Source organism: Denticeps clupeoides, chromosome 3 (assembly GCF_900700375.1).
Source record: "Denticeps clupeoides chromosome 3, fDenClu1.1, whole genome shotgun sequence".
NCBI lineage: Eukaryota > Metazoa > Chordata > Actinopteri > Clupeiformes > Denticipitidae > Denticeps > Denticeps clupeoides.
In genome coordinates, this window is record NC_041709.1 from 779,103 (window position 1) to 797,729 (window position 18,627).

Consider the following 18,627-nt stretch of genomic DNA (forward strand, 5'->3'; position numbering starts at 1 on the left):
GCCCACTAGCAATAAAATGCTAAAGCACGTACCTGAAAAAGGCCCCCTCCCACACACACAAACAGAAATGTTGGTGGTTCCACTCATTCCGATCTCATACACATAAATGCAAAACACCACCTAGAAATTTGCCAAATTATTTAGATATTACCAGAAAGACAATATAGCAAACTTCTGTGGTATTTTAAGACCTTTGAACGTGATTTAAGGATTGCTAGTCATTTTTAAATATATTTAAGGCCTTAATTTTGGAAAATGTAATTTAAGACTTTTTAATACTTTTAAGGATCCGCGGATACCCTGATAAATATTTAAAAATATTTTTAGACCTTGTTTTTTAGAAAATGGTGACAATGGGAATGCCATAGAAGTCAGCTACACTCAATAGCTGACCCAAAATTCTACCCCCACATGCAAAATATAGATGGACCAGAAAAACAAAGTGAACCAGCCGAAACAATGAACACCACTACACACACCCAACCACAATGGCACACTGGGTTGTTTACCAAAGTCAGTCTGCTACTGCGAGATTCTAGGAACTCCTAACTGACCAAAACAGTCAGGGAACTGAGATCTATCTCAAATTCAAATTCAAATTTTATTTGTCACATACACAGTCATACACGGTATGATGTGCAGTGAAATGTTTTTTGCGACTGCTACAGACCACAGTATTGCAAATGTTGCAAGTAAACAATGAACCAATATGCAAATATTGCAAACATAACCAAATATTACACTTTTACGTCTTTAACATAAAATATGTGTAACTGGTAGGGTGAAGGTGTGCAAATGAGTTACAGTTTTTTTTCAATGTTTAAAGAAAAGAGAAAAAGAGCCATAAAAAAAGAGCAGTAAGGTAAAAAGCGCAGAGTCATTTTGTGCAAAGTGGTTTTGTGCAAAGTGATTTTGTGCAAAAGAGTCCGGAGTGATTGGAGGTGAAAGTGCATGAGTTCTATGTACTATTGTTGAGAGCTTGGACAGCCTGCGGGAAGAAGCTCCTCCTCTGTCAGGATCCAGTCCGAAATGGGGGTTACTCCGGTCCAGGATCCGGACCGGAGTTTCATTGTTGTCATGTGTAACGTTCCCTAATCGTTTTCACCTGTGTTAATTGTATAAAGCTGCCCTGTTCGTTTCTGTCCGCTGTCAGGTCTTTAAAGTTATGTTCCGTGTTCACCAGTGTCTACGTCTCGGATGTCTCCCCTGTCCTGTGCTTCACCATTAAACCCCGGTTTCCTTGTCCCTGGCCTTCCATGGCTTCATTCAGCAGGGTCCCGACCCCTGCCTCTCAGTCCCGTGTCTGGCGGCGTTGAAGGTGAGGAGCGGCCATTCAGCGGGGCGAGCCGGAGACTGACAGGGAGCGGCGGTCTCATGTTGACGGCGGACGAGGTGCCGGTACCAAACTGGCCCGAAGCCGTCTGCGCTGGACAGCCGCCGCTCGTCCATCGGGAATACCGGACCATTCATTCATTCAGTCATTTATCATTCCTCCCTGTTCATCTCATCCTTTCTATCCTTGTTCACGCGAATCGATTCCACTCGATTCACCTTGTCCACTCGAACCATTCAGACTCTGTCTTTGGACTTTCCTCCCTCCTTCATGGACCGCTTCGTCTGGCCCGCCAGGTGTCGTGCCATAAAAGGGGGGATTCTGTCAGGATCCGGTCCGAAATGGGGGTTACTCCGGTCCAGGATCCGGACCGGAGTTTCATTGTCGTCATGTGTAATGTTCCCTAATCGTTTTCACCTGTGTTAATTGTATAAATCTGCCCTGTTCGTTTCTGTCCGCTGTCAGGTCTTTAAAGTTATGTTCCGTGTTCACCAGTGTCTACGTCTCGGATGTCTCCCCTGTCCTGTGCTTCACCATTAAACCCCGGTTTCGTGATGTCAGGTGAAAGCGTCCTTCATTCCTCGTCATTCCTCGTCACTCTTCATCCTGCTCTCCGTTCACCCGCCGCGTCATGCCCGCATGGACGTGACATCCTCATTCTCTCTGTGTTGGACTTCAGGGAGCGAAAGCGCTTCCCTGATCGCAGCAGAGAGAAGAGTCCATTGTTGGGGTGGGTGAGGTCCTTCACTATCTTCCTGGCCCTGGTGCAGCACCGTTTGCTGTAGATAGATTGAAGGTCAGGGAGCTTGGTACGGATGATTCGTTCGGCTGATCGAACCACCCTCTGTAGGGCTCACCTGTCCTTCATGGTGCTGTTCCCGAACCAGGTTGAGATATTTCCCATCAGGATGCTCTCTATGGTGCAGGAGTAGAAGTTCCTGAGCACCTTGGAGGGCAGTCTGAAGTCTCTCAGGCGTCTGAGGTGGTAAAGACGCTGCCGGGCCTTTTTCACCACGGTGTTGATGTGACTGGACCATGACAGGTCCTGCGTTATGTTAACTCCGAGGTAACGGAAGCTGTCCACTCTCTCCACTGGGCTCCTGTTGATGACAGGTGTCTGGTAGGTCCTCTCCTGCTTTGTACTGAAGTCCACTATTAACTCCTTTGTCTTGCTGACGTTCAGGTGGAGATTGTTTCTCTGGCACCAGTTCATCAGATTTCCAACCTCCTCCAGGTAGGCCGTCTCGTCGTTGTCAGAGATCAGGCCCACCACGACAGTGTCGTCAGCAAACTTGATGATGGTGGTGGAGTTAGTAGTGGCTGTACAGTCGTATGTGTACAGGGAGTACAGCAGGGGGCTCAAAACGCAGCCCTGGGGGGCTCCAGTGCTGATGGTGATGGAGGTTGAGACATGTCCACCCATCCTTACTGCCTGTGGTCTCCCGGTAAGGAAGTTGGAGATCCACTGACAGAGAGAGATGAGCTGAGTCCCAGGTGCTCCAGCTTGGTGGTGAGTGTGGAATGGATTATTGTGTTAAATGCTGAACTGTAGTCAATGAAGAGCATTTTAACATAATTTCCCTTCCGAGTGTCCAGGTGGGTGAGTGCAGTATGGAGGAGATGTGATATGGCATCATCTGTGGATCGGTTGGGACGATACGCAAACTGTAGTGGGTCGGGTTTGTCTGGTAGTGAAGAAATGATGAAGTCTCTGACCAGCCGTTCAAAGATCTTCATCACTACTGAGGTGAGGGCTACAGGGCGGTAGTTGTTGAGGGAGGCAGGATGGGTTTTCTTGGGGACCGGAACAATGATGGACTCCTTGAAGGATGTAGGGATCACCGACTGAGATAGAGAGAGGTTGAATATTTCTGTAAACACAGGTGCTAGCTGGTCCGCGCAGGCTCTGAGGATTCTCCCCGAGATGCCGTCTGGTCCTGCTGCCTTCCTGGTGTTCACTCTCTTGAAGGCTCTCCTCACGTCATGCTCGGTGATGACTAAAGCGTTCTCGGTGCTGGCAGTGTCCTCCCGTCTGCAGCTGTTGGAGCCGCTAGCCGTAGCATTGCTAGCGCCTTTAGCTGCAGCCTCGAAGCGAGCATAGAATGTATTTAGCTCGTCTGCCAGAGACACATCCGCGTTCGTCGTACCGGATGTTGGTGCTTTATAGTCCGTTAGTGTCCGTAGTCCCCGCCACAGGCTTCTAGAATCATTCTGTTAGAGTTGTGACTCCAGTTTCTTCCCGTAGCGCTGCTGCGCCTCCTTCACCGCTTTCCTGACACTGTATGATGCAGCCTTGTATGGTTCCATGTCCCCGGAAGCGAGCCCCGCATTATAGGTCGCGGTGCGAGATTTCAGAGCGTCGCGGATGGTTTTATCCACCCACGGCTTCTGGTTGGGAAACGCTCTGATGATCGTTTTCTGAATGGTGTCGTCCGTTAGTTTCCCAATGAAACTCACAACTGCTTCCACAAACTCACTGATGTTTCCGGAACTACTCTGGAACATGTCCCAGTCTGCGTCATCCAGTGCATCCTGAAGAGCGGCCACCGATTGGTCCATCCAGCGTGCCACCTCCCTCTGAACCGGAACTTCCTGTTTAAGCCTTTGTTTGTATTTAGGCATGAGGAAGATGGCGGTGTGGTCGGATTTTCCAAATGGTGGACGAGATTGTGCCCTGTATCCGTCCTTTATTGTCGTGTAGCAATGGTCCAGTGTCCTTTCGCCCCTGGTGGGGCAGGTGATGTGCTGATGAAAATTCGGCGCGGCGCGTTTGAGGCTGGCATTATTAAAATCTCCTGCCACAATGAGCGCAGCATCCCAGTGCTGTGTTTAGTGCTGTGTGAGCGCCTCCTGCAGTTTGCATAAGGCAGTGTCCGTGTCCGCTTTTGGCGGAATGTAAGCGGCGCTGATTATGACCGATGTGAACTCCCGAGGAAGGTAAAAGGGACGACACTTGATGGACAATAGTTCCAGAATCGGCGAGCACGAATGTGTGAGGGGGACAATGGAATTGCACCAGTTGCTATTTACCATCAAACACACTCCGCTTCCCCGTGTCTTCCCCGAGTCGCGTATCCTGTCCATGCGGTGGACCGAGAAGAACTCGGCCGGCTGGATGGCGTGGTCCGGCACCGCTGGGTTCAGCCATGTCTCGGTGAAGCAGAGGAGGTTGCAGTCCCGGATGTCTCTCTGGAACTTTACCCTGGCCCTGAGGTCATCGAGCTTGTTCTCCAGTGAATGGACATTGGCGAGCAGGATGCTAGGCAGAGGTGTGCTGTGTGCACGGGCCCTCAGCCTGTTCCTGACGCCGGCTCGTTTCCCCCGGGACGCGTCGCGTCCTTTGTTCTTCCTCAGGATTTCACTCGGCCAGCTGGGATCCGGAAAAGCAGTCAAAGTCTTTGTATTGTAAGTGCATTGTATACTAATAGAAACAAGAGTGTCTCTACTGTATTTAATGCGTTGCATGGTGGTAGATTTGCCGGTGTAGGGTTGTTAAAAGTGGGTTTAAAAAACAAAAACAAACTAAACTTGGTTGGAGCCGTCGCCATGGCAGCCGACCTCACCGGCACCCTCTAGCTAGTCTTCATGGAAGTAACTGGTTTTAGGCACCTTTAAACACAAAGCTCGCAACTGAGACAGAAACACTCGGCGCAAAGTGTCGAAAAAAAAAAATGATAAAACAATAAACAAACATTAAAAACAGCGTCCGTTGGAAGGACCCACTCAAGACAGAATCCAGCTGGACAGCTCTACCTAAACAGAGTTTGCAAGAAAACCCACATAGGCAGACAAAACTCCTACTTATCCAGGTGAGAACAGCTGGCGAGGTCCACAGCCTACACATTTACATTTAAGGCATTTGGCAGACGCCCTTATCCAGAGCGACTTATAACGTGATTATACGATATCCTACTACTCATAGTCAGTTACAAGACTGCTCTGACACTTTTACACTTTACAAGCTCTGATGCACTACATTGTTTACATTGTTTACATGGTTTGCACTCTCCACCATGTGCCCTTACTTGTGTTTTTTGTGTTTTTTGTGTTTTTAAATTTTATATTATGCTTATTGTTATACCTTTGTATTTAATGTTATTGTTGTATTTAATGTTATGTGTTGTATTTAATGTTACTGTTTGTATTTTAATGTTGCACCATGGGTCTGAGAGTAACGCAATTTCAATTCTCTGTATGTCCTGTACATGTGGCAGAATTGACAATAAAGTTGACTTTGACTTGACTTTGAAATCCCGGACGAGCCCCCTAAATTTGTTTTATTTCTGGTCTAGGGTCAGGGACATAGCAAATGGGATAAAGGGAGCAGAAACTCCACACAATTGCACTTAACTGTTTATTACAAACAATGTATATAAACAGACAAAAGCAGTTCTGGTCAGATGAGTTGTGATTATGTCTCTGTTCTTTTCTTGTATTTTGGTCACATTCCTTCGCTTCTTACCACTTAATTCTCGCTTCACACCACTACTCTCTTCTGTTCACAAACAGATGCCATTTTGAGCCTTCTGCCCTATTACAGCCCACCAATCACGACAGGTAGGTGGAGGAGTCCAATCATAGACTAATGTCACACTGACTGAATCACACACTACAACATTACAGAGAGAGAGGGAGAGAGAGAAAGACAGACACACAAACAGATCATAGACACAGACCGCTGTGGGGTTTTTGTCTGACTTGTGGACTTGACATGGGCATTGAAATTTTTGAATGTAAGTACTTAAATATTTGTGCATTGGAACATGAAAACAATAATAGGAATACTATAATACTCTCAGTCCACTTGAAGAATGAATCTTTCACAAATTAGTGAAAAACTATTACAATCAGCCACAACCTGAAGGCTATAAAAAGTAGGACTCTGTGGCATGGTAGGAAGCAAAAGGTTTGATCAAACTCAATTGGCATTAACTAGGTGACAAAGCCATATCATGTTGCATTTCAATAGAGATTCTGAAAGAAGCACAAACAAAACTGTATACATAACAATGCTTTATTTAAGTTACATAGTCATTCATTTTATGTGACATGTAAAAAAACCTTGTTAATGGTCATTTATTCAGCAGCCTCTTTGCCCTTTAAAACAAAAGATAAGAAATGTGTTAATGAACTTCATTAAAAGGAATATCATGGATTTTAAAAAAATACAACATTTTAATTACCTTGCCAGCATCACGACTCTTGGCCCTCAGCTTGTTAACCTGGGACTCTGCAATGTCAGCACGCTCCTCAGCCTCCTCCAGCTCATGCTGCACCTTCCTGAACTTGGACAAGTGGGAATTGGCTTGTTCCTCCTGGAATTAAATACAGTTATTTAATTTTGATTTAAAAAGCTGCATTCATTGAGACATGAAATATATGAAAGTAAATCTTGACTTACAGCTTCCTCAGCCTGCCTCTTGTAGGCCTTGACCTTCAGCTGCAGTTTGTCAACCAGATCCTGCAGTCTGTTGATGTTCTTCTTATCCTCTTCAGTCTAGAGGAAATATGAAACTTGGTTAACTGGGTCTGGTGTGATTAAATGTGTTCCATGTGAATAAAGTCCATGTGTGGATTTCGTACCTGATAAGTGAGCTCCTTCACTCTCCTCTCATATTTGCGGACTCCCTTAACAGCATCTACTCCACGTCTCCGCTTCCCCGTGTCTTCCCCGAGTCGCGTATCCTGTCCATGCGGTGGACCGAGAAGAACTCGGCCGGCTGGATGGCGTGGTCCGGCACCGCTGGGTTCAGCCATGTCTCGGTGAAGCAGAGGAGGTTGCAGTCCCGGATGTCTCTCTGGAACTTTACCCTGGCCCTGAGGTCATCGAGCTTGTTCTCCAGTGAATGGACATTGGCGAGCAGGATGCTAGGCAGAGGTGTGCTGTGTGCACGGGCCCTCAGCCTGTTCCTGACGCCGGCTCGTTTCCCCCGGGACGCGTCGCGTCCTTTGTTCTTCCTCAGGATTTCACTCGGCCAGCTGGGATCCGGAAAAGCAGTCAAAGTCTTTGTATTGTAAGTGCATTGTATACTAATAGAAACAAGAGTGTCTCTACTGTATTTAATGCGTTGCATGGTGGTAGATTTGCCGGTGTAGGGTTGTTAAAAGTGGGTTTAAAAAACAAAAACAAACTAAACTTGGTTGGAGCCGTCGCCATGGCAGCCGACCTCACCGGCACCCTCTAGCTAGTCTTCATGGAAGTAACTGGTTTTAGGCACCTTTAAACACAAAGCTCGCAACTGAGACAGAAACACTCGGCGCAAAGTGTCGAAAAAAAAAATGATAAAACAATAAACAAACATTAAAAACAGCGTCCGTTGGAAGGACCCACTCAAGACAGAATCCAGCTGGACAGCTCTACCTAAACAGAGTTTGCAAGAAAACCCACATAGGCAGACAAAACTCCTACTTATCCAGGTGAGAACAGCTGGCGAGGTCCACAGCCTACACATTTACATTTAAGGCATTTGGCAGACGCCCTTATCCAGAGCGACTTACAACGTGATTATACGATATCCTACTACTCATAGTCAGTTACAAGACTGCTCTGACACTTTTACACTTTACAAGCTCTGATGCACTACATTGTTTACATTGTTTACATGGTTTGCACTCTCCACCATGTGCCCTTACTTGTGTTTTTTGTGTTTTTTGTGTTTTTAAATTTTATATTATGCTTATTGTTATACCTTTGTATTTAATGTTATTGTTGTATTTAATGTTATGTGTTGTATTTAATGTTACTGTTTGTATTTTAATGTTGCACCATGGGTCTGAGAGTAACGCAATTTCAATTCTCTGTATGTCCTGTACATGTGGCAGAATTGACAATAAAGTTGACTTTGACTTGACTTTGAAATCCCGGACGAGCCCCCTAAATTTGTTTTATTTCTGGTCTAGGGTCAGGGACATAGCAAATGGGATAAAGGGAGCAGAAACTCCACACAATTGCACTTAACTGTTTATTACAAACAATGTATATAAACAGACAAAAGCAGTTCTGGTCAGATGAGTTGTGATTATGTCTCTGTTCTTTTCTTGTATTTTGGTCACATTCCTTCGCTTCTTACCACTTAATTCTCGCTTCACACCACTACTCTCTTCTGTTCACAAACAGATGCCATTTTGAGCCTTCTGCCCTATTACAGCCCACCAATCACGACAGGTAGGTGGAGGAGTCCAATCATAGACTAATGTCACACTGACTGAATCACACACTACAACATTACAGAGAGAGAGGGAGAGAGAGAAAGACAGACACACAAACAGATCATAGACACAGACCGCTGTGGGGTTTTTGTCTGACTTGTGGACTTGACATGGGCATTGAAATTTTTGAATGTAAGTACTTAAATATTTGTGCATTGGAACATGAAAACAATAATAGGAATACTATAATACTCTCAGTCCACTTGAAGAATGAATCTTTCACAAATTAGTGAAAAACTATTACAATCAGCCACAACCTGAAGGCTATAAAAGTAGGACTCTGTGGCATGGTAGGAAGCAAAAGGTTTGATCAAACTCAATTGGCATTAACTAGGTGACAAAGCCATATCATGTTGCATTTCAATAGAGATTCTGAAAGAAGCACAAACAAAACTGTATACATAACAATGCTTTATTTAAGTTACATAGTCATTCATTTTATGTGACATGTAAAAAAACCTTGTTAATGGTCATTTATTCAGCAGCCTCTTTGCCCTTTAAAACAAAAGATAAGAAATGTGTTAATGAACTTCATTAAAAGGAATATCATGGATTTTAAAAAAATACAACATTTTAATTACCTTGCCAGCATCACGACTCTTGGCCCTCAGCTTGTTAACCTGGGACTCTGCAATGTCAGCACGCTCCTCAGCCTCCTCCAGCTCATGCTGCACCTTCCTGAACTTGGACAAGTGGGAATTGGCTTGTTCCTCCTGGAATTAAATACAGTTATTTAATTTTGATTTAAAAAGCTGCATTCATTGAGACATGAAATATATGAAAGTAAATCTTGACTTACAGCTTCCTCAGCCTGCCTCTTGTAGGCCTTGACCTTCAGCTGCAGTTTGTCAACCAGATCCTGCAGTCTGTTGATGTTCTTCTTATCCTCTTCAGTCTAGAGGAAATATGAAACTTGGTTAACTGGGTCTGGTGTGATTAAATGTGTTCCATGTGAATAAAGTCCATGTGTGGATTTCGTACCTGATAAGTGAGCTCCTTCACTCTCCTCTCATATTTGCGGACTCCCTTAACAGCATCTACTCCACGTCTCTGTTCAGTTTCAACCTCACCTTCCAGCTCACGTACCTTCAGAGAATGAACTGAATCAGTTACCTCTGCTTCTGAGGACATGTTGGTGTCACATTCAGGTGATCCTTAAATCAGCAGCTCACCCTTGACTCCAGTTTCTGCAGTTGTTTCTTGCCACCCTTCATGGCCAGATTCTCAGCCTCATCCAGGCGGTGCTGCAGGTCCTTTACTGTGACCTCCAGGTTCTTCTTCATCCTCTCCAGATGAGCACTGGTGTCCTGCTCCTTCTTCAGCTCCTCAGCCATCATGGCAGCCTGGAAGATTAGGATGAGTACATTTTTTACTAAAGTTGAAATTGAAATCATATTTTAAAAATACAAAAGATTATGTCCTACATCAGTGATGGCTTTCTTGGCCTTCTCCTCAGCATTCCTGGCTTCCTGAACTGTGTCCTCCACTTCACTCTGGATCTGAACCAGATCACCTTCCAGCTTCTTCTTGGTGTTCAAAAGGCTAGTGTTCTAGGACCACACATTTGGAGACATGGAATGTTAGTTGATCATTCTAGATACTGACATGTGGTTTGCCACAACTTGAAACCAAGAAAGTACCTGAGAGTGAAGAAGTCCAACACGCTCACTGGCATCAACCAGCTCCTGCTCAGCCACTTTGCGGCCTCTCTCTGTCTGTTCCAGAGCAGCTCTCAGCTCTTCGATCTCAGCCAGCATCAGGGTGTTCCTGCGATCAACCATGGCAACCTGTTCCTTCATGTCCTCCTGTCCTCTAACAGCATCATCAAGCTGCAGCTGAGCATCCTGATAGGTAGAACACCAGAATGTGAAGCTTCTGCAGACATTTTAAATATACTCTGGAAACAATGATGAAGTTTACATACCTTGAGCTGTCCCTGCAGATTCCTGAGCTGTTTCTGTGCCTCAGAAGCCTGGCGATTAGCGTGGCTCAACTGAATCTCCATCTCATTGAGGTCTCCCTCCATCTTCTTCTTGATTCTGAGGGCATCATTCCTGCTCCTGACCTCAGAGTCCAGAGTGCTCTGCATGGAGTCAATGACCCTCTGGCTGTTCCTCTTAATCTGCTCCATCTCCTCATCCTTCTCTGCCAGCTTCCTGTCAACTTCACCCTTGACCTGGTTCAACTCCAGCTGGACACGGAGAATCTTGGCTTCCTCATGCTCAAGGGTTCCCTGTTAAGCCAACCATGAAGTAATATGTGGGCAAATGCAGCATATTCATCTGGAAAGACACATTTATGCATTGTGGTAGAAGTTTACCTCAGCTTCCTCAAGGGCAGTCTGGATCTCTGACTTCTCAGTCTCCACGGCCTTCTTTGCTTTCTCCAGCTCATGAATGCTCTTGCCAGTCTCACCAATCTGTTCAGTCAGGTCAGCAATCTCCTCTGTTGAAGACATTATGAAACGGTTTAGAAAGCAGGTAGAAGTAAAATACCAATAAGGGAGTAAAAAGTCACTTTTTGCAACTTACGCTGCAGATTCTTATTTTCTCTCTTCAGAGTCTCCAGTTGATCCAGAGCCTCCTCATAAGAGTTCTTCATCTTGAACAGCTCAGTGCTCAGAGAGCGAGCCTCCTTCTGGGCACCCTCCAGCTCTGCCTGGCCCTCCTCATATTTCTGCTTCCATTCTGCCAGAACCTGTATTAAATAACATTTAAGAGCAGATTTTCACCAATTGCTCCATAATCTGGAATGCTGATGACTGTCTTATTACAGAAACCAAAATGAAATCCATTACCTTGTCAAAGTTTCTCTGCTTCTTGTCAAGGTTGGCAGCCAGGGCGTTGGCCCTCTCAACATCAATCATGAGGTCCTCCACCTCACCCTGGAGTCTCTGCTTGGTCTTCTCCAGAGAGGCACACTTGGAGTTCACAGCCTCGATCTGCTCCTCAGCCTCCTGGAGACGCTGGGCCAGCTTCTTCCTGGTGAATGAGTGTAGATTTGAGTATAGACTTCAAGTGCAAATATTCTTCAAATTAAAATCTTTTCCTCTGTCTGCTTCATACTTGGATTCCTCAAGCTCCTCAGTGCGCTGGATGGCATCAGTTTCATATTTGGTTCTCCACTGAGCAACTTCGCTGTTGGCCTTGGACATTCCACGCTGCAGCTCAGCCTTTGCTTCCTGCTCCTCCTCAAACTGCTCCCTGAGAAGGTCACAGTCGTGGCGGGCAGACTGCACAGCATGAGCCAGGGCATTCTTGGCCTGTAAAAATAGGAAGATGTAATGTTCCATAATCTGGCATAATCTTAAATATTCCTCTGCTAGTGAAATATTCATCCTTTTCTTTACAGCAGTACATTACCTTGACTTCCTCCTCAGTCTGCCTCTTCAGCTCTTCAATTTGTTGAGTGAAGGCCTGTTTGCCCCTCGTCAGCTGAGAAACAAGAGCCTCTTTCTCTTCAAGTTGACGGCCAAACTCACCTGGTTTAAAAGAAGTGAATTAGTATGAATGTGTAGATTCACCATGAATCAGGGTAAACTAAGACATAACAATATTTTTACACTCACCATTTTCAGTCTGAAGTCTTGCTTTTTGGGCACTGAGGTCATTGAGCTGACGAAGGTTCTCATCGTTCTTAGACTTAATTTCACTAAGTTGGTCCTCAAGAGTACGGCACATCTTCTCAAGATTTGCCTGGTAGTGTCATGTGAAGAAGAAAATATAATTTCTCTGTTAATGATGTTTTTGATGAGAACTGTAACGGTGTAAAAGGAGTAAGTACATTTTCCAACCTTAGCTTTAGCAACAGCCTCCATGTTGCTGGAGAGATCATCAATCTCCATCTTGAATTCACTCTTCTCCTTCTCAAGCTTCTGCTTGACACGCTGGAGGTTGTCGATCTGCTCTCCCAGCTCTGCCACGCTGTCGGCCTGCTTCTTGCGCAGAGCTGCCGCGGTGGCTTCATGCTGCAGGGTGGACTCCTCAAGGTCACGGCGCAGCTTCTGGAACTCAGCCTCACGCTTCTTGTTCATCTCGATTTGAGCAGCAGTGGCTCCACCAGCCTCCTCAAGCCTCTCACTGATCTCCTCAAGTTCCCTGGAGAGATCAGCTCTCTGCTTCTCAACCTTGGCACGAGCAGCACGCTCAGCCTCAATTTCTTCTTCCAGTTCTTCAATGCGAGCCTGAAAACGCAGTCAGCATAAATTAGATAGAATCCAAATCAGAAATTATTCTAAAACTCTATCAACATTACATTACCTGAAGCTCCTTGATCTTCTTCTGAAGCTGAGCACCCAAAGATTGCTCATCCTCAATCTTGCTCAGAAGTTGGCTTGTTTCAAAGTCCTTCCTGTGAGAAGCATTTCAAAGAAGTTTAACAAAATGATACTCTTCACTTGTTAGATTAATGTAGAGATAAATGTTGACATTTCCATACTTCTTCAGCTTCTCCTCAGACTGCTGCTTGTCATTTTCAAGGTCCATGATGGATTCCTGGGCCAGCTTCAGGTCACCCTCAAGCTTTCTCTTGGCTCTCTCAAGGTCCATTCGGAGCTTCTTTTCTTGCTCCAGGGAACCTTCAAGCTGAATAAATATGAAATGTGTTGTTTATTCATGTAATTGGAATTGTATTTGTAAAAAGTTTGTAATTCATGACAACTCACATCATCCACTTGCTGTTCAAGCTTAGTCTTGGCTTTGGTCAGAGTGTTGACTTTGTCCTCCTCTGCCTGGAGATCATCCAGAGTCTGCTGATGAGATTCCTGGAGGGCTTTCTTCTCCTTTGTGAGCTTAGCAATGCTCTCATCCTGAGAGGCCATCTCCTCAGTCAGGTTCTTCACCTGCACACAGAAGGAAATAACAGGTAAATACAGACTAGGCTCAATAATTATGGATCGTACGTTTCTGTAAACCTTTAACAACCACAAACCTTGTTCTCTGTGGCGTGTTTCTCTTTCTCCACTTTAGCCAAGGTCAGTTCCAAGTCATCAATGTCCTTCTTCAGCTCAGAGCACTCATCTTCAAGTTTCCTCTTCTTAGCAGTCAGCTCAGCATTGATCTCCTCCTCATCCTCCAGTCTCTCGGTGGTCTCCTTGAGTTTAGCCTCAAGCTGGATCTTACTCTTAATGAGTCCCTCACATCTCTCTTCTGCATCTGTGAGGTTCTCAGATTCCTAGGTGAACCATGGACATGAGCAGGCTTAAGAATGAGATCTTTACTCGTATTGATCAATTTATTCCATTTGGTCAGTGTTACTTACAGATGCCACTTGCAGCTGCAGGTCATTCTTTTCCTGGAGCAGTGCCACCATCTTCTCCTCAAGCTCTTTTTTCTTGGCTTCTGCCTTTGCCAGATCTTCTTTGCACTTGGTGTAATCTTCCTTCATGTTGGCCAGCTCCTTCTCAGTCTCAGCACTCTTCAGGAGGGGCTTGATCTTGTAGTACACTTTCATCCATGGCCAGTGTTTGACATTCATGAATGAGCGGACGTTGTACTGGATGGTGTAGATGGATTCTCTGTGTGATGAGAAACAGGTTTTCATCTATAACCGTTAATTATATGTGTAATAGGCAGATCCTGTCTGTTAGATTTATATAAATCCATGTTACAAACCTCCTCTCTGTCATCTTAACATATTCCTTCCTCATGAGGTATCCACGGCAGAGGGCCTGAGTCATTGTGACCAAGGAAGCAAGTTTCTCATCTCGCATCTCCTCAAGAGTACCCAGCAGACCAGCCTTGAAGAACACCTGTGCACAATGTGAACATGAGTTACTTTGTGAGATACTTTCATTGTATAAGTAAAAAAAAGTCGCTAAGAAGGAGTTATCACCTTAGTGTGTCCAAACTTGTACTGAGTATGATCAACATCAATTGACCCCAAGAGTTTCTCAGAGGCTTTTTTGTTGTCAATAAATTGACCTTCAGGGATAACACTGGCATTCAGCACTTTGTATCTGAAATACAGAGAATATAGTTAGAATAGTTTGTTCTTCAGAGACATGATATGAAATATATAACCATGGGAAGATCTTATGCACCTCTGCTTGAAGTCACCATAGAGGATTCTGCTTGGGAATCCCTTTCTGCAGATTCTGATACCCTCCAGGACACCATTACACCTCAGCTGGTGGATAACCAGGAAGTTCTCCATCAGACCTAGTACATAACATGCATTAGTGAACTGACACCCATGATCAAATATATTTTGTTGTGTATGTGTTTTGTTTCTGAATTTGGTTAAATGATTCTGTTACACTTAGTCAGTATAAGACAAGACATGTAGAGAACACGTTTTTATATAAGAGTGAAGTAGTTCATATTTGTGTATAAATGTTTTTTTTTACCTGGAGTCTTAGACTCATTAGGAATCAAGCAACGCACAAAGTGGGGATGGGTGCTCCTGAGGTTGGTCATCAGCTTGCCCAAGTTCTCCTGTGGGTGTAGTTATTTCATTATCATTAATTCATCATAACTGTGTGAGGGGTTTCTGACTAAATCAATTAAATCCACTGACCCTGAACTGTGAGGACACCGTCTGCATGGAACCACCCTTCTTCTTGCCTCCCTTCTTGCCACCACCACCACTCTCTGCAAGACAAATTTAACATTTATAAAAAAAATATTAAACTGACACTTCAGTCTGAGAAGTTTGATCTGAGAAACAAATTATTTGCAACATAAAAATCTTTACCCTCAACTACAGCAGGGTAGAGGACAGGCAGCAGCTTCATTGAAGACTTCTGGTACAGCTGAAGAACAGACTCGTTCAGTGGATCCCTGTTCTTGTCCAGCCAGCCACTGACGTTGTAGTCCACAGTACCAGCGTAGTGGACCAGTGAGAAGTGGGCCTCAGCCTTGCCCTTGGCAGGCTTGGGCTTCTGGAAGGCGTTGTTCTTGCCAAGATGCTGGTCATACAGCTTGTTCTTGAAAGACGTGTCTGAGGCCTTGGGGAACATGCACTCCTCTTCAAGGATGGAGAAGATGCCCATGGGCTGTTTGCAAGTAAGGAGTTCATTAGAAATGAATGCACATACAATTGTTTTGTGTGTTTCTACAGAGTAAAATGTAAAGGTACCTTCTCAATAAGTTCAATGCAAGCAGCCAAGTCCATGCCGAAGTCAATGAACTCCCAGTCAATTCCCTCCTTCTTGTACTCCTCTTGCTCCAGAACGAACATGTGGTGGTTGAAGAACTGTTGCAGTTTCTCATTGGTGAAGTTGATGCACAGCTGCTCCATGCTGTTGAACTGTTCAGAGAGACATTAATAACTGTTTAGTACTGTTTAGAAAGTGGTGAATAATATGTGTTTAGTAATACTTACATCAAAAATCTCAAAACCAGCAATATCCAGCACACCGATGAAGAACTGTCTTGGCTGCTTTGTATCCAGCATCTGGTTGATACGGATAACCATCCACAAGAACATCCTCTCATAGACGGACTTGGACAGGGCGCTCACAGAGTTCAAGACCTGAAACGAAGAATTGATGAAGTTGTGTTGAGTGTTTTGGAAAACCCATTTTGGTTAAATAAAGGATCATTTATAACATGTTACCTACCTGAGGAACAGTCTGTCCCTTTGTCACAAACTCATTTCCGACCTTCACTCTGGGGTAGCACAGAGCCTTCAGCATATCAGCTGAGTTCAGGCCCATAAGGTAGGCAATCTTGTCAGCCACTGCAAAAAACATATTAAATACACTGCTAGAGAACAACAAAGCGTGTAAAACCAGGTAATATATTCTCTATTTCCAACCTACCCTCTGTGCCATCAGGCTCAGCCTGCTCCTCACGCTGCTTCTGCTTGAACTTCATGTTACCATGATGGATCACAGCACCAGTCAGCTTGTAGATACCAGCTTTCTCTTCACCGCTGAAGCCCAAGATATCAATGGCAGTCTAAAACACAAATATTCAGGGAACATTTCAGAGAAAATATCAACAAATGTAAAAAATGTTTTTTTTGTTCTGAATCTGAACTGTTACTCACATCTGTGGCAACCAGCTCAACTTTGTCATCAATGCTGGCCACAGTGATCTGACCCTGGCTGATCATGGGGAAGTCATAGGGGTTTGTGGTGATGAGCGTCATTTCTGGTGGATAAAAATGTGTTACTTTCTTTAAGTAAACGGCATTGATACATTGAACAATTCTTCATGTTTTTCAAATTTACCAATCAGCTCAGGCTTTTCATTGGTCATCATCTGGTAGAAGATGTGGTAGCCTCTCTCATCTGGAAGCTGGAATGTCACTCTAGACTTCTCCAGCAGATCTATTTGTGGAGGAGGAGATTCATTTCATATATGCAGATTCACATTACGATATCTTTGGCATGAATTTGCCATTTCGTAGTACGTACAAGTCTCAATGTCAGCACTGGACAGTCTTCCAGTGGTGCCAAAGTGAATTCGGATGAATTTACCCTGTATGAGACATAAACACCATATCAGTATTTCTCAAACATACTTACATTTAGAAATTAATTTCTATCTTTAACGTTACTTACAAAGCGAGAGGAGTTGTCATTCCTGACGGTTTTGGCATTACCATAAGCCTCCAGCAGTGGGTTGGCAGCAATAATCTGGTCTTCCAGAGATCCCTGCAAAGTATAAGAAGCCGATTTAATATTTGTTCCATAAAGTAAAACAAACAAGGATCTCAAGAGGTTAGATAGTTTACTGCAGAACCCGACCTGTATTTTGCCGGATGTTGCCTCCTTTTTCTTTTCACCACCAGCCACTGCAACAGTTGCAAAGTACTGGATGACACGCTTGGTGTTCACAGTCTTTCCAGCACCGGATTCTCCACTAGGTAATAAGAAGAGTTTAAGAATGTTTTTAAGTAGAGTAACAACGATAGCTGTAATATTGCCATAATCACATGACATTAGTTCAGAAAAATGATGGTTTTAACACTTACGTAATCAGGACAGACTGGTTCTCTCTATCTGCAGGATGTACATAATATTGTATTTAATTTTGAACTATATTTCTGAAATTGCTTACTTGCATACAATAATAATAGTTACATAATCACAATAATGAACTTGTGATATGCAAATAAAACAATTAAATTAATTAGTAAATTCAAGTTAATCATCCTTAGAGACGAGGTAGTACATATTGTATTTCATGAATCCTCAAAATGGAAGTCATATTGAAAGTCTCACCAGTAAGCATGGACTGATAGGCGTTGTCAGAGACAGAGAAGATGTGGGGTGGGGCTTCCATGCGCTTTTTGCCTCTGTAGGCAGACACCACCTCTGGGTCGTACACGGGGAGCCACTTGTAGGGGTTCACAGTTGCACAGAACAGGCCAGAGTAGGTCTGCAGGAAGACAGCAATGCGTTACAAAGGAGAACCATTGGAAAGTTGTCATTTTAAAGAGCTTTTTATTGCTTACGTAGATCATCCATGCTGCATAACGCTCTTTGAGGTTATACAACACAGAGGCTTCATTAAGGTGGGTCATCATGGCCATGTCCTCAATTTTGTCGTACTTGGGGGGATTCATTGGGGTGACATCGTCCTCCTTAACAGTCTTTTCCTGAAATCATTTTGACAACATAATTGAATTGGAAGTTTCTATAACAGTGAATTGGACAAAAAACAAGACCTGTGTCTTGTAAAAAGTATTACCTCTTTTGTTGTAAGAACTTCAACTGTGACTTTGCCACCATCCCTCTTCTTGATTGTAGCTTTCAGGTAGAGCTCCTTATCATCAACCACAAAGCAAGCGCTCTTGGCATCGAAGGGCTTGTTCTGAGCCTCGATTCTCTCCTTCTCAGGCTTACGGAGATAAATGGCAGCCTTGCCAAAAATGGCCATCTCCGCGTCCGTACTCATGGTGGCAGCTTACTGAAAGTGTCATTGCAAATTATTAAAAAAAAGCCACAAAACAAAATTTTTTAAATTGTTTATGGGGTGTGTATGTTTAAAGTTGAAATGTTTTATACAGATCATGAATCAAGTTTTCTTTGATCTTTTTGCTACTGTCTTACCTTCTTTTCCACCCCAAACAGAAATGGATTACCAGGACACTGCAAGATACATTGAGGTGCTGATTATTTGTAGTACTGTATA

The 18,627-nt window shown here is 44.1% G+C and overlaps 2 protein-coding genes across 2 annotated transcripts; both read right to left on the reverse strand.

Moving 5' to 3' along the window:
* Positions 1-1,242: 1,242 nt before the first annotated feature.
* LOC114787060 (myosin-7-like) lies at positions 1,243-8,457 on the reverse strand (the record flags this gene model as incomplete). Its single annotated transcript, XM_028974807.1, has 5 exons — positions 8,431-8,457; positions 6,917-7,018; positions 6,735-6,830; positions 6,517-6,648; positions 1,243-1,251 (listed from the first exon to the last, which is right to left on the reverse strand). Coding segments are annotated over exons 1-5 (366 nt in total), but the record flags the coding sequence as incomplete, so codon positions are not given.
* Positions 8,458-9,012: 555 nt separating this feature from the next.
* On the reverse strand, positions 9,013-18,398 carry LOC114787063 (myosin heavy chain, fast skeletal muscle-like). Its single transcript, XM_028974810.1, has 39 exons — positions 18,184-18,398; positions 17,948-18,091; positions 17,715-17,871; positions 17,465-17,492; positions 17,238-17,352; positions 17,052-17,144; positions 16,905-16,968; positions 16,719-16,817; positions 16,535-16,638; positions 16,305-16,443; positions 16,104-16,222; positions 15,866-16,015; positions 15,620-15,790; positions 15,236-15,536; positions 15,059-15,132; positions 14,889-14,976; positions 14,583-14,700; positions 14,375-14,498; positions 14,155-14,291; positions 13,802-14,057; positions 13,472-13,714; positions 13,206-13,382; positions 12,980-13,125; positions 12,802-12,892; positions 12,336-12,725; positions 12,111-12,237; positions 11,905-12,023; positions 11,608-11,804; positions 11,340-11,523; positions 11,074-11,239; positions 10,863-10,987; positions 10,467-10,775; positions 10,183-10,386; positions 9,967-10,092; positions 9,715-9,885; positions 9,524-9,628; positions 9,342-9,437; positions 9,110-9,255; positions 9,013-9,037 (listed from the first exon to the last, which is right to left on the reverse strand). The coding sequence occupies exons 1-39, from the start codon at positions 18,388-18,390 to the stop codon at positions 9,013-9,015; spliced, it is 5,835 nt and encodes a 1,944-aa protein (XP_028830643.1). The 5' UTR covers positions 18,391-18,398.
* Positions 18,399-18,627: the final 229 nt, after the last annotated feature.